This window comes from Martes martes (assembly GCF_963455335.1).
Source record: "Martes martes genome assembly, chromosome: 2".
Taxonomy (NCBI): Eukaryota; Metazoa; Chordata; class Mammalia; order Carnivora; family Mustelidae; genus Martes; species Martes martes.
In genome coordinates, this window is record NC_137889.1 from 27,900,229 (window position 1) to 27,916,929 (window position 16,701).

Below are 16,701 nucleotides of genomic sequence, written 5' to 3' on the forward strand. Positions count from 1 at the left end.
GTTTTCTGTGAAGGATCTTTTACTTTTTTCCCCCACTCTTAAATCTTTTGAAACGATTTTTAAACATAGAAAATGTAACAAAACATAGCAGGTAATTGATGAACCATATATATAGTTTTCATTCTGGAAATTGAATAAATTATGCTTTTTTACCTTAAGCTAACAGACACATTGTAACTTTGAGGTCACCTTATCATAAAGTCCTTTAGATAGTTCCAATAACTAAATTAACTGCTGGATTCCAAGGTGTGCTTACATTGGAATGATTTGTCTGTCATGTTGGTTTGAGGCTCTTGTCAAACTGAGATAACAATGATTACTACCAGTTTATGCTTATGGAACATAACTCAAAATTGTTTTATCTTTTTCAAGTGCAGATCACGTAATACACAACCGCTGCCTTTGGGTTCCTAAATTTTTTTTTTTTTTCAGGAACTTTTAACTTAGGGTCCTGAGGCTTCATTTGGTGCCCAAGTCTCCTAAAATTGTGCAAAGTATTACGTATGTGTACATTTAGAAGTGAATCTCCAGTTTTTAGCAGATTTCAAAAGACTCTTTGAAACAAAAATTTTTTTCATTTATTTCAGTGACTGTTTTTTGAGTATCTGTTATGTCCCAGCAACTCTGCAAGGCATTCTGCAAGGCACTGATAGTGTTTGAATCACTCTGCTAGTCAGTCAGCCTTTGGAGACACAGAAGTACATGCTTTTTCAAACACCTAATGTGATTCTGTGTGTGTCTGTGTTTGTGTGTATGTGTGGGTGTCTATATGTGCATGTGTGTGCGCCTGAGCAGATGCCTTCCTTAGAACATTAAATTAACCATTTTGTTCAGCCCAAACCAAATACACATGAGACAGAAATCTGAAATAATATCTAGTTCTTTCCTTCTCAAATGTGTATGTACACTTGAGTGCCCGAGAACAGATAACAAGATGGCAGGAAATTGCCTGAAGAAATGATATAGCGATTTTTGTCTCTCTTTTATTTACTTTTTGATCTAGAAATAAATTCTGTGGCTCTCACTATTTTGTCTTATTCTACAAGGGAAGGTAGTGTGTGTATATACAGTAACCTATGTTACTTTTTACAAATGACACACATTTTTAACATTAACATATTTCTTTTTCTGTTTCTTTCCTATAGCCTGCCTCTGTAACCTCAAAGAGAAAATTACCTGAGTGGTTTGCCAAAGGCAGTGAGACTTCAGCTGACACCAGCAAGAAATCAATGGCCAGAACAAAAAAGAAAGGTCTTTTTAGTTAAACTGACAATTGCCAGAGGAATTGTGTGTGTCTTACTGTATTATAAGAGGGGAGCTGTGTTTCATTTCTGAAAATAGTGGCGAGGAGTACTTCAGTTTACAAATTATTCTAATCTCAAAAGTAAGACTAACCCATTTGTTGAACAGCTAACATCTTAAAACAGCCTTGTGCAGTTTACTAAAGTTGAGTCTTCTGAGAGCCTGAGTGAGTAATCATAGAATAGAATAAATATATTAATCTCCTTTAAGCTTACTCTAAGAAACTGTTACTGCTCTGTTTCCTAATCTCTTTATTTCAGCAGTATGTTTAAGTGCCGATTTGATATAAATAACAGACTGGTGGTTGTAGGATGATTACGTGTGTGATAGAAAATCTTCATATATTACTAGCTTTCTTTCTTGTGAACAAAGGAAGCATAGTTATTTTTACAAATTGTCCTTACTATCTACAAGAAACTCTTACACACATTGATAAATGGTATTAGTGGAACAGACCAGTGAAAATGAAACATTCTGGGTTCCATGCATGTAGAGAAAAATAATGTAGCAAAGGAGACCAACTTCCCTAGGCAACCATGCACTTTGTATTTTGTATGCTATTTCTATTATCTTTCAAGTACTAAATTCCTTCATACTGAATATTACAAAATATATATGTTATATATGCATTATATATATATGTGTGTGTGTGTATATATGTATATATTTTTAACTTTTATTTACTTAATTACCTTGAGCACTTTCAGTTTCTGAGGATGTTGGAGTTTGATTGTAATACCTCTTCATGTAGCACATGCGACTTCGCTATCGAAACCCATACTCTGACGCTGAGTTTGGTAAACCATGGTTAATACCACTTTAACCAGTTCACCTTACGGCCTTTAACTGATGTTTTTGTAACTAAAAATTACTGTTAATAAAGAAGAAATATTGTAGGAGAACTAGAAAATCTGGAGAGATGAAAAGAAGAAAATAAAAATCACTGGTGGTTATACCCAGCGGATAATCAGTTAACCCCTTCTGTGTATCCTGCTAAGCCTCTGTATTCACTGCTTTTCTTAGTTTGATACATGAATAATAAATGAATGTGTTTTCTTTGTAAAACATTTAAGTTAAAACACAAAAGATCCCTGTATTCCCATTTTCCTACATCTCATTACCATTCCCTTTCCAGAAAGTAGCTCCTATTAAGTATGTGACTTACAGTTCTCTAGTCATTCCTTACGCATTTACATGCCTTTGCATATATATCTACACATACATTCCTGTTTTTTAAAGTGAGTTAGATCATGCTGTATGCAACTTTCTGCAACAAACTCTTTTCACTTAATATGTCATGAAGAACTTCCCTTGTCAGTATATATATTGGTCTGTCTCATTCTTTTTTACAGCTACCTACCATTCTATATGGTGAATATATTATATTTTATATAATCATTTTCCTATTGGTGATTTTTGTCTTTTTTTCTACTTTAGATTATTTCTAGAAGTAGAATTAGAGACTGAAATTTATATTTCACTGAATATATTATGAATATTTTTTTTCCATGTCATTAAATTGTTTTCCACAGAATCTTTTTTGGTGGCTTTTTATAGTACAGTGATTCTCAAAGTGTGGTCTGCAGACTTTTAGGAGTTTTTGAGACTCCTTCAGGGAATTTGCAAAGGAAAACTATTTTCATAATACCAAGATGTGATTTGCCTTTTGTCCTATGTTTTTTCCATTGAGGGTGCAAAGCAGTCATGAGTAAAACCACTGGTACTTAAGTGCAAATCAAGACAATGACACCAGATTACTGATTTTATTAATTCTCAGTCCTTAAACACATCTTTTCAATCTTTTATGTGATGAAATGGCAAGTATGTATAAAACACTTCTGCTCTGTACCAAAGTGTGATGGTTGTCTCCAGGAAAAACTCTTGTTTGAATTGTGAATTGAATTAGTTCTTTTTCCATGGAATACCATTTCTTACTGAAAAGAATGACTGATAGAAAACTATGATTGGTTATTGAGACTTGGGCATTTGGTGGATATTTTCTCAAAATTGAATGAAGTCATCCTGTCACTTCAAGGAAAACTGATGGTTATTTGTTGGCAATGATAAAATTTGAGATTTCTGGCAGAATTTATAGTTTTGGAAAACTTGTGTCTGCTGCCAGGAGTTTGAAAGCTTCCAATAATATAAAGGCTTTTCTAATGAGATATTATTCATATGATTAACAAAATTTTCAGAAGATCTACACAACTCAGTGAACTCTAATATTTTCTAGGTGACTAATACATGATCTTACAAAATCATGCATGAGTAAAAGAGTCATCCAAACTACATAGTGGCCCAATGGATTTTAATGTAGCAGAGTATGAAAACATTTATTTAGGGGCGCCTGGGTAGCTCAGTGGGTTAAAGCCTCTGCCTTCGGCTCAGGTCGTGATCTCAGGGTCCTGGGATCGAGCCCCGCATCGGGCTCTCTGCTCGTCAGGGAGCCTGCTTCCTCCTCTCTCTGCCTGCCTCTCTGCCTACTTGTGATCTCTCTGTCAAATAAATAAATAAAATCTTTAAAAAAAAAGAAAAAAAAGAAAAAAAAACATTTAATTATATGGTTTCAGATTGTACACTGCAACCAATCTTTAAGAAACTACAGGTGTCCAGATGTGGTATAGTTTCAAAGAAGAGTGTCTACAATTATCTGGAAAAGCTATTAAAATACTCTTAATTAAGGTCACACTTTCTTCATATACATCAACCAAAAGAACATATATTGAATATAGGAGCAGATTGAATGTAGAAGCAGATCTGAGACTCCAGCCACTTCTGTGAAGCCAGACAATGCCATTCTTCTATTTTGTGGGGGATATTTTTGTAAAATTTATTTATGTTATCATATACTGGATTTACTGCTGGTTTTTTTTAAAATTAATAAACATTTCTTAAACATTTCTCAGTTTTATTTCTAAAATGTTAAATACTATAGATTTAACGCACATTAATGCAAAAATCTCTTTTGGGTCCTTAATAATTTTTAAGAATATAAATGAAACTTGAGATATAGTAGATTGAGAACTGCTGACATAGTATTTTATTATATAGATGTACTATGAATTATTTAGCTGATTTCCTATTGTTGCACATTAAATCACATCCAGTTTTCTGCTCTTTTAAAGCTCTGCTTTGAACAGTCTTAAAATGAAATATGTTATAATCTCATGCCAAATAGCCAGAGGGAGAGAGTTATTATATTTTGTCTTGGTTATAATTTTGTATGGATTTTTGGCCTTTGAGCATACATGGCTCTTGATTTATGTTTGAGTTAGCTCCAAGGAGAAAAATTCCAATCTCGATATGGAATTGGCACCAATGACTTCATGTAAGCTGGTCTTTGGCCGCAGTATTTGGATCTGGCTAAATCACTCCAATGACAGTGAATCCTGGGACTTTTTATGGTAATGCTGGCACAAAGATGTTCTCTTTTCCCTTGCTGATACTAATGAGGAAGCATGAACCTTGGGAATGTTGGAGCAATTTTAGGACCCTGAGGAGTCATCGTTTAGTGAAGCCCAGTGCTGAGGTAGGCAGAGTAGAAACCGCAGGAAATCAGGTTATTGGTGATATTGTCCTAATACTAGTTCATGCCTTTCCTGAAGTCAGATATATCTTTGAATATTTCATATACCCGGGCATTACATTCCCCTTACTTAGGTTAAACCTGTTTGAATAAGGGGTTTTTGTTCGTTTTTAACTTACAATGTTGTGCACTTGTCACCACAGTACAGTCATGTCATTGATAGACACCCCCAACAACAGACACAAAAGATAATGATGTTTTTTAAATGGCGAAGGATGTGGAAGCTCATAGAGCTAGTTCCCCAAAGTAGGTGACAAAGCAGCTTGCTCCTTGGTGGAGGGACAGACTTCCTAAATCTCCAGGTTCCCCATTTCGCCGGCATTCCCTGTGGAACTTCCATATCCTTCAGCTCTCCCCACCCCGTCCAGCTCCCAACCGCTCCCTACTAGGAGGGTGAACTCCCTAGCACTCCCTTCCGCCAGGACGTGCTCCTTATCACTGTCTACCACCAGAGGGCGTTGGGGAGGCTCTGCTGTGATCGGCCTTGTCACCAGGTGCAGGTGTCTAGTACCAAATCACTCGGTACAGCACAAAGTACTAAGAACTGATGAACTGAGCTTTAATTTCCCAGGTGTATCATCATTCTTCAGCTGTGTCAGGCCTCAAGTTTGCCTCAGGTTCGTTCTCAAAAATAAGGAGTTTCTCTTAAGGTCTTTGTCTTATGCTATCTCCTCCACAAAGTATTGATGATGATCTCTTGTGTTGTCATTTAGAATTCTGACTATGGAGTCAGACAATGGCCTGATAGTTATTTAGAATTTAAAAACAAAAACAAAACACAAAACCCACAAGTCTGTGGTGCTACCAGATAGAGTAAGAAAAGAATGTAGGATTCTTCATGTTCAGAGACGTTGCTATAGAAGTAACTAAGAACATGAAAGATCCAATGGCATGACGGTAAAGTCATTTTAGAGCTAACTAGACATTAATCTGTCTTATGGGAAGCAAAAAAAAAAATGCAAAACCAACAAAAATACTGAAGAGTGTTCACTACAGTCATGAGGGGAGCTGCAAACTTCAGGATCTCAGCTACCTGAAAAGGTGCCACATAGTTTTTGGGGGGTAAGGCAACCCAAAAATCATTTGGGATAACATACAGACATCCTTAGGTAAATGTGTTTAAACGTTGAAAGAAATTATGAATAAGCAGAATATGAAGTAAATTAAACCTTTGGTGGTAATATTTTAGGGTTAAGGAATAAGAGGTCTATATTTGATAGTGTAAGCATCTGAAATGCTCAGGATAATTTAGCTTTTAGAATAACAGATTATTCTTGTGGTTCCATTTAAATATGTATCATTGAAAAATTAGCATATGCTTGTTCTTTTAAAGCTGAAATCCTACCAAGTTTGAAACATTATTGGAATATCTAATAAGGATTAAAAAACATGTTATTGCATAGAATTCTATCACCAACAAATTTCATTTGTGAGAGAAAGAAAAAAGATCTAACATTATGCTTGCTATTACTACTAAGATTCATATTAATATTAGTATCCATTAAATCCAGAGCTTTCATTATTTTTCAGAAAATTTATGAAACTTCTGCTTTACATCCAGCTTCATTTTCTAACTCGATTTAAAAGGATTAATGAGAAGTGTGTACTCATTTATTCAATACTTCTTCATTCAGTAAACGTTTGCATTCATAGGCTGCAAGTCAATAGACTGGCCTCATAAAGAAGTAACAAATAGAAGAAGGAAACACAACATGGATCCCATGCTTAAGAGAGAGGAAGATTTACGCTGTGAAGAATTAACGAAAAAGCGTCTCACAAAAGTATTTTCTTGCAGCAAACAAAACATTTTGAAGAAGATACATCACATACTCTTTTAAGATATTGAAAAAAATGACCAATGTGAAAGAAAAAAAAGAGACCATAAAGGAATCATTAAGCTAATCATTTATTAAGCATTTGCTGTGTACCACACCCTGGGCAGTTACCCTTCAGCAGAACATGAAGAGTTAGAATCCTGTATTTGCCTACGTGTATTTGCTTACCTTTGTGTAGACAGAATATAAAAGTGGGGGGAAAAAAGATCACAAGATATGACTATGTAACCAAGGAAAACTGGCACTGGTACTACTTCTCCATCCTCCCCTCTGTGAAAGGCAAGTATTGGGTGAGAGGGAGAACTTAGTTTGCAAGGGAACACAGCTTGTGGAGGGCAACAAACCACCAACAAATGCACCCTAGGAGAGAGCTGGCATTTGGGTATCCGCCAACGCGCTGAGCAACTGCCTGTCAATTAGAGAAGCAATCGGAACCGGAAAGGAATGAGCAATTCTGCTAGTCAGTTATGGGATTGTGTTTTTCCTCCACTTCCTCCCTCCCCTAACTCCAAAGGGTAAGTATGCAGAAGAGGGAGGTGATTTAGGGGAGACAGCTGCGGCCATCCGTCTAGCATGAGTTGGGGTTGGGGTGAAAGGAAGGAGAACAGTGAATCGTACGTGTGACTGAAGATGGAAAACCAAACTGAGACCAGTCCAACATCCCCAAAGGGATGCAAAACCCTGGAATTTGGCTGAAGTATAAAGCGAGCCGCTACATCAAGGGAAGGAGATTTGACACTCGGTGGCAGTTAGAAAAAGAAGTTTATGCTTATACCCCAGCCTGTCCGCCCATTATGTGGTCGTAGGAGCGTAAAGAAGTTGTGGGCTGAGACACTCCTAATGATTAACATTTATTATTTCGGGGGAGTGGAAGGGCCAGATGTTTCCATTTTTTAAAACCTCTGTTTTAAATTAAATCTATATTGCTTTAAAAATTAAAACTGAACTCCTGTCCCTAAGATCACATCAGAGACTACAAACTCTTCAGAGTATCATCCTTATGGTTTCAGTTGCATTTTGGTTAAAAAAAAAAAAAATTTCCTCCTCATCTGCAAAGAAAAATACATACAGAAAACTGTTAGAGCTTCACCAAATTACTCGACAATATATAGGTCTTTAGAGACTGCCGTTACATATAACATGGGAGCAAAATGTCGAAGGGAATGGCCACTGATGTTAAAAAACTGGGGAATCTTGTAAATACACATTCATGTTCAGTTTCTCTTTAAAGCAAAATTGATTGTGTACCTGTCAGCGAAACTGGTTGTTCACAGACTCTCGATGAGGATGCGAGAATGGTGATACTCTACTGAAACAGTCCAGCATCGACTCAAGTGGGGTCACCCCTGGGAAACCTCGTGAGCAGTAACAGGCCTCTTGCGGAAAGCAGTGCCTGGACGATGCCGTCTTCAGAACAGCGGATTGGGAACTGAGCAGACAAAGGGATGCTGCTGCTGCCACTGTGAGCTCTTAACACTGTTTAGAGGCAGGAAATTGCTCCTGGCGAGGACGGGAAAGGGAGACCCTAACTTTGCTCACCCCCTCCTACTCCCCTTTTTGTTTTCCTTGTTTCTTGTTTGCAGATCCACAGTTGAGGCCCTGTGCTCTGAATGTCAAGGTCACACGTGACTGTTTCCAATGTTGCCACTCAGTATGAGACATGAGTCTGGTGGGGGCTTGAGGGTCTGAAATTTTAAAATGAGGTCAACTGTAGGTTTTTCTTCAGCAAGTCTCTGGGGGAGCCTAGGATTATGTAGAAAGATGGTCTCTAGTTAGATTTCTTATCAATAGTCAGCTTTGGGATGTAATAATCTTTGCTAAGTTCCAGAAAGCTCTCTCCACCAGCTCTCCCGCTTCTGCCTTTGGTGGGAGCATCATCACGCAGGGGGCTCTCCTGTTTCAGCAGTAGAGTTGCAGGGCAGGGAATGAAACTGGTAAAGAGACCCCTACTTGCACCGTTGCTGCAGAAAGTAGGGAAGGCTATCTTAGAAGGCGCTTGGACAGTCTGGGGCTGATATAAAAGATGGAAGGTGCCGTGCTTCCTTTGTTCCAAAGGGACTAAGGGGGAAGGTGAGACTATATGCCATGAATGCTGTTCTGCACCTCAGTAGGGGAAGTGACCTTCTCAGCTGAGGCCTCTTTCACAATTAAATTCAAGGTCTACATTTTTCTTTATTTTACAGATTTTGTAAGATAATGCCAAACCTCCATGGGAAATGAGAATAATAACACTTTTATCAAAACATCAACACACACATAAGTGTAATGAAAATGTCTTTTTGGTGTAATAATCATTGTTAATGACCAGTATGCAGGAAAAAAAAAAATAAATGAAACTAGAGTAGGAGGGCATCCCAGGATGACAGCAGACCAGTGTGTTTGCTTCCACCCTGTCCCAGTTGTAATATCCATCTGCCACTCTTGCTGGCTAGTACCAGCAAGCTAACAAGGTCTTAGAGCGCTGGCCGGTGACTGGTACCTGGATCAGGGAAAGCTAGGACAAAGATAGGAGTGTGGAGGATCCCAGGGAGATGCCTGGACCTCAGGGGGAACGTTGGTCTGGGTTTTCTGGGATGTGTCAGATCTTTTGGACTCCCAAAGAACTCAGGAGAAGCTAAGCAAGTAGACCAAATTCTTTTCATTCCCCAAGTGGGAGAACTCTGCGAGATTGAGGGGTAGGGGGCTTATCCTGTTGTTTTGACAGCTTTCTGATGACCTGCCTCCTGCTAGACTCCTTGGCAGCTGAGCCTTATGAAAAGACATCCCTTGCCTTTCTGTGTGGGTGAGGAATCCTTGGGGTCGGGGTCATGCTTATCTGGAGGAGCCCACAACTTCTCCCCTTTTCTAAACTACATTCCCAGTACATAGGACCCCAGAGTGTCTGGCCTAAACATTCCTGAGCCCGCAGGGGCCTCTGGCCTTGGTTCACTCTCTGGTATGCTCCTTCCTTGGCCTGAAGAGTGGGCAAAAAATGGCTATTTGTAGGGACTATGGACAAGGCTTGGATGTCCAGGCTGAGTGTTCACATGTATGCACGGGAGTTCTTTGTGGTGCAGAAAAGAGCCAAGGGCAGATAGAATGGGGTGTGTCCATGAGCACCAATAGCCCAGTTTCCCTTTATAACTTCCTCTGAATGTTAGTAGTTCAATAAAGTCCATAGCTCTGCCATTTACTAGCTGTGTGACTTTGGATAAATTGCTTAGATACTTTGAGCTCATTTAGACATTTTGTAATGCTAAGAGAAGTAGCTGAGATTAAACTCAGTGCATGTATATCATTGAACAATGGCTGGCACACATGACTGACATTCACCTAGTTGTAGCTGTAGAAATTTCTAAGGGAAAAGACAGACTCTGTGGTTGGGTGTCCAAAGGAGGTGACCTATCTCCTTAGACATTACTTGGTCACTACTTGTGAAGTCACCATGGTCCAGTGTGTGCCCCTTATTGTTCTCACTCAGAAATTTGGGGTGTCCCCACCCTAAAGTGGATCCTTCTTTCAAGGGTAGATTTGGGCTCTCTTTTTCCAAGTTGACAGAGATGGAAGTAAATATTCAACAAATTCTATGGAGTACCTACTGTGTGCCTGGCACTGTCCCAGGTGCTAGGGATACAACAATGACAAAACAGAACAAGTGAAATGTTACATGGTGATAAGCATTAGGAGGACAAAGCAGAGAAGGTGGTGGGGGGGAGTGTTGCAAAATGGGTCACAGAAGGACTTGCTGAGAAATGAACTCTGGAATTAGCATGGATTTGACAGCTTTCACCATGACCTTGAGCAAATCAATCCTCCATAAGTCTCATTTATTAACACCATTTTATAGAAGAAGAAACAGGCTTAGTTGGAGAATTACAAGTACAGGATTTAGCACAGTTCTTAGTACACTGTGGGAATAATGCTATCTCATCCTTTACCTAGGGGAAGGCTACAGGGAAGCATATTATAATCAGAAGGTTGCCTAGTATTTTGGTCAGAGAGAGAGGTTAGGTAATTTTGATATTTAAAGGCACCAGGTAGATTTCCTGATGTACTAAAGTAATTGTTATTTTGCATTTAACAAAGGATACGACGGGATGGGCATTCCAGAAGCCTTTAAGAAAGTAACTGGAATAATAAAACATTTGGAAGTTGATGAGATATTCTGGTTCATGAACTGGTTTTCTGTTAAGACCCAGTCTCAACATTTCTGAATATAAATTACTTCTAATTTTCTCAATGGCTCCTTGTAGCTGATTAAGGATAGAGATAGTTAAGCTGGGGATTGCTGAACATGCAAGTAAGCCTTAGAGAAGATATGGGACTTGATAAGGCCCCAGAGCCTCTTTGTTTTAAGTTCTAATAGGGGCAGTTTATTACTTTCATTGACTCACTTGAATTTCTTACCGTTGAAGCATCCACCCAGAATCATCAGTTTCTTTCTTTCTTTGGCTCCTGTGGCTCATCATTTTCACACTGGGAGGGAGGGAAGGACTCTTTGCCTTGTTGGTGCAAGAGCACCACCTACTGGTCAATTTCGGTAATTTCAGATTATATGGTGCGCCGGTAAAGTCCGATCGTTTGTTTTGGTTTTGGCTTCAGATGCGTGGCTAATGTGTCAAGATTTGGAAGGAAAGAGAGAGGAGTTTACTCTGGGCCAGTTTTTATGAGCTACAGAGAAGCTGGATTCTGTTCATTCATTTATAGAGCAGCAGGAATTTGAATTAAGCCTGTTCATCAGTTCCTATGTGCAGGACATAATAGGATTTACTTCTCTGCTCCCAACTGGAAATCTTCCATGGACCTGGATGCAGAAGATTCTTTGGCTCTCCACAGCCCAGAAAGGGGCTTTTTAAACTTTCTTCTCATCTATCGTACCACACCAATGTAGAGAATTCAACCCCTGGCCTCATAGAACGAGAGCAAAGCTTAGTCCTTATTTAACAAATGTGATGATGATATCTCATCTCCAAACCTAGATCCTAAGTGTCTTGAAGATAGGATAGCACTTCTGTAAAGAGCATCTCAGAAGCCTAGGGTAGGTACTGTACTACTTATCATCCTAGATGAGACCCACCTTCGGGCCACCCATTCCCAGCTGAGATAACCGAAATCTCAGGATGATCCTCTGTTGTGGGCTGAGTTGTGCTCCCCCCACACTTGTATGTCGGAGTCCTACCCCTCCCCTCCCCCAGCAACTCAGACTGTGACTGTACTTCAAAGTAGGGTCTTTCAAGAGTTAATTCAGGTAAAGGACGACATTATGGGGGGCCCGATCCAATATGACTGGTGTCCTTATGGGAAGCAGATATTTGGGCAAAGAGACACCCAGAGAGGGAAGACCATGTGGGCACACGGGGAGAAGGACGTCAGCAAGACAACCCTGCTGACCAACACCTCCGTCTGAGACTTCCAGCCTCCAGAAGGGTGAGAAAATACGTTTCTGCTGTCGAAGCCCGCCAGGCTGTGGTATTTGGTCATGGAGCCTTAGCAAATGAAAACACGCTGAGTTCCTGGATCGCTCAACCTCATTCTGAGAAAACAGACTGATACACAGGCTTTCTCTGAGCGATGTTTTCCACTCACACACTCATCCTGTGGGGGCCAGAGGTTTTCCAGGGTGGGAATGCAAGCCTCGGCCGATTTCTTCCCTTTTTAGACCTCATTTGGGAGCTGCTGAGCTACCTGAGCAATGGAGAGGAGAATGGAAGAGAATCAGCCAGAAGTAAGCTCCTTGACGTTTGAAGATGTCCTGTCTGGATTTTTCCGGCTCTAAGAAACTTAGCTGGAAATGCAAGGCCTTTTGCACTTGGCACTAACTTCCCTTATGTTAAACTTAGCAGTGAAGTTGCATATATAGCATATGTTCAATCAAAAACAATAGAAATACGATGAGGAAAATGAATTCTTACAGTCCAGCCACTCAGAATTAACCACAGTTTCCATTAGAGGTTTGCTTTCTTATTCACTTTGAAATAGGTTTTGACATTTTGTCATGCGCCCATCATTTTTAGTGGCTAACGGAGTTCTAGTGTATGATTTACCATGCTTTATGTAACTAATCCCCTATTTTTCCATACTTAGAATATTTTTAGTTTTGCTGTTATAAACAATCCTTCAATGGACATCTTTTTAAATACTTTTAAAAAATGAAAATCCTTTGGTATAAATTCCTGGACATAGACTTGTAGGGTCAAAACTCCCCATTTTAGGGCTTTGATACATATTACCAAATTGTCTTTCAGAAAGTGCTCATTCTCTCACCCTCTCCAGGACTTTTTTTTTTTTTTTGGTATTTCTGCCAAACTGATAGGACAAAAGTTGTTTCACCACTGTATATGTTTTGAATTTCTTTTATTATTAATGAAGATCAAACATTACTTCATGGGTTTTCTTTGGCAATTTGTACTTTTTATTTATCCAATAAAAATTTTGCCTTAAAAAAATCTTATAGGGGTGACTGGGTGGCTCAGTCAGTTAAGCATCTGATCTCTTGGTTTTGGCTCACGTCCTGATCTCAGGGTTGTGAGATCGAGCCCCGAGTTGGGCTCCCCCGAGTGTGGAGCCTGCTAAGAATCTCTCTCTCTCCCTCTCCCTCTGTCCCTCCCTGTCCCATTCACATGCTCTCTCTCTTAAAAAAAAAAAAAAAAAAAAGCAACTTATAGAATTATAAAAACATTTTAATCAGTGAAGTATTTAACTTTTTCTCTGTTGTACTTATTTAATAATTTTTCCCAGGTTGTCCTTTACCTTTTTCAGGGGGAGTCATTTACCTTTTAATTGTATCCACGATATATTTTTTACAAACAAAATAAAGACATATGTATTATAAAATTTTATTAAGCTCCATTTAGAATTATTTCTATTTAGAATTTCTTTTGGAGTAACGAGAGTGAGATTAGAGAGTTTTCCAATGTTTAGCCAGTTGCCCCGTGACCAATTATTGAACAACTAATGCTTTCATGGTAATACCTACTAAATTCTTATAAAATTAGATATCTTTTGGTCTATTATGTTCCATTGTTCTATCAATTCCTGTGCCAATGCTATGCTATATTAAATATTATGACTCTAATAAATTAATATCTGCTATGGAATCCTTCTTTACCATTTTCAAAAATTTCTTGGCTACTCTAAGTTTGTTCATCTAAATGAGTTTAGAATTACTTTAAGTTCCAAAAAATTACTTTGGGTTTTGATTATTATTGCATTAATTTCATAATTTTGGAGCGAACTACAACATTATCAAAATTTCCATATAAGGAATACAGCTTATTTCTTGGTTTTCTTAAATTTCTTTTATGCCTCTCAGCAAAACTTTGCAGTTTTCTTTGTTTGGGTTCTATATATATCATGTATCTTGAGTTTATACCTAGGTAATTTTTGTTGTTCTCGTTTGTGTATCATGAATAGAAACTTTTTTAAAAAAAGATTTTATTTGGGGTGCCTGGGTGGCTCAGTGGGTTAAAGCCTCTACCTTCAGCTCAGGTCATGATCTCAGGGTCCTGGGATTGAGCCCCACATTGGGCTCTCTGCTCGGCAGGGAGCCTGCTTCCCCTTCTCTCTCTCTGCCTGCTTGTGATCTCTGTCAAATAAATAAATAAAATCTTAAAAAAAAAAGATTTTATTTATTTGAGAAACAGAGAGAGAGCACAAGTGGTGAGAGGGGCAGAGAGAAAGGGAGAAGCAGACTCCCTGCTGAGCAGGGAGCCCATCACAGGGCTTAATCCTAGGATCATAACCTGAGCCAAAGGCAGATGCTCAACTGACTGAGCCACCTCGGTGTCCTGAATAGAAACTTTTCCCAGTTGTTATGGGAGGACTAATAATATTTTTTTAATGAGCACTGTTAGTTTTATAAATTTTTCATTGGGTGTTTATGACTTTCCACAGATTAGCATAGCATTGCTCAGATGAGCATTTCATGTGCCAAAAAAATGATTTATCTTCTTGTGTGTTGTGAATATCTCTTAATTCTTCTGTTTTTTTTAAATGCATTGAAAGAACATTGACAACAATGTTGAGTAATTGTGGTAAAATCAATTATTCTTGTCTTGTTTCTGATAATAATTTTGTTTTATCATTGATCATATTTAATAGTGATTTCTGATAATTTTTACTATTTCCAGGAAATTTCCTTCTATTTATAAGCTTTTAATTTTTTTCCAGGATCCATATTTTATTTATTGGACACTTTTATTGACATCTGTCCAAATGATTTATATATTTTCTATTTTATATTGGGTTTGTAAACATGATTAATTATATACAGGTTTTTCTAGTATTTCAGAATTCTTATTTTTCTGGTAGTGATGAGTTATTTAAATTACAGCCAGATTTAATATACTCATATCTTACTTTGTGTTATGTTTGTAGTGTGATTCATTATTTCTTTCCTTTTTCCCTTCCCTTTCTCATCTCCTTCTTTCCTTCCTTCCTTTCGTCTTTCCTTCAATAGGTTTCAGTATATGGTTGTCCCAGCTTCATTAAAAAATTGAGTTTTTCTTTAGTTATATATTTTTTTTACCATTTTTATGTTTAAAAAAAAGTTTAACTTATTTCTTAGTCAATCGGAGTAATTTATATCTGTATAGAAATTATTAGTTTGATCAAAGTCATCACATTTATCACTGAAAAATTATACATGCCTTACAAGTAAAATATTTTCTTCTTTATCCGTGACTGTATTTAAATTCTAATGCATTATATTTTCATTTTCTCCCTTTTTTCTTGGTTAGATTTGCCTATGGTTTGTGTCTCTTATTTTTTTTTAAATTGGCCTTTTCAAAAAACGGACTTGGTATTTATTTATCAATTGTAATTCTTTTTAATTTTGTAATTAACTGATTTCTGATTTACCATAACTCGTTCTATTTCCTTCTTTTATTTGGTTATTTTTGTGGTCTTTTTTTAATAGTTTCCTCAATTAATTTCCTTATTTTTATTAAAAAAGTAATAATAAAAACTAAATCCCAAGGGCACCTGGGTGGCTCAGTCAGTTGAGCATCTATCTGCCTTTGGCTCAGGTCATGATCTCAGGGTCTTGGGATCAAGCCCCACATTAGGCTCTCTGTTTAGCAGACAGCCTGCTTCCCCCTCTCTCTCTCTGCCTGCCTTTCTGCCTTGTGATATCTCTCTCTGTCAAATAAATAAATAAAATCTTAAAAAAAAAATCCCAAATCTTAACTCTAGCACTTTGGGGTTATTTTGTATACTTTTTGCATATATTATTATATAATTACTTTATTAAGTTATATAAAGTTTAATAGATTATTATATGGTAATAATTATAATTGGTATGGATGGCATTATAATTCTTATTTCCTCTTATATCCAAGGATTACTAAGGAGACTGATTTTAAATTTGCAGGGTGTTTGATGTTTTTAAATGTCTATCTTCTTTATTTCTCATTTTATGAGTATAACCGGTGCTGCTAGTATCCTAATATCTGTTTTCTTCCATTTTTCTCTAGAAACTGAACTTGGGTTTTGCTGAGGGCAGCAATGTATCCAGCTAAAATGACTCAATTTTTGGTCTACCTGACAGCTAGTTCCGGCATAGTAAGAGGTTGGCCCAAGTTCCTGGAGACAGAGTCGCTTCTGGAACGAGCAGGCAGACTTCACCAGGAGAATCCCTTTTGCTTCTTTGCCCCTTTCCCTTCCTTCTCACGAAATTTCCTCTCTGAAATGCAGATTTGATGTCTGGCGGTACAGCAAAAGACAAGCCTAACAAGGAACTCCCACATGCTAAGAATGGCAGAGAAGAAAGAATCTGGGTCCCTGCTGGCATTGCTGACAAGTTGCACAAGCTTGGGACTTCTGGGTAGGTTAAGTTCCCATAACAACCTGTGGCAGTGATGGTTGTGTCATGTGATGGTCCAGGTGTCATGAGCACCTGGACACACTGCTGATGGACACACAAACTTAAGTCAGAGAACATGGCTTGCCAGAAGTCTACTTTCCTGTAACTCTGCTATGTTAACTGCTAGGACAGATAGA

The 16,701-nt window shown here is 38.1% G+C and overlaps 1 protein-coding gene across 1 annotated transcript in view; it reads left to right on the plus strand.

Moving 5' to 3' along the window:
• WRN (WRN RecQ like helicase) overlaps positions 1 to 2,218 on the plus strand; it is a 111,147-nt gene extending 108,929 nt beyond the window's left edge. Inside the window, exon 34 of the mRNA XM_080795344.1 lies at positions 1,146 to 2,218. Coding sequence (XP_080651470.1) covers positions 1,146 to 1,265 — 120 coding nt within the window. The 3' untranslated portion in view covers positions 1,266 to 2,218. The remainder of the gene's footprint in view (positions 1 to 1,145) is intronic.
• The last annotated feature ends 14,483 nt before the right edge of the window (positions 2,219 to 16,701 follow it).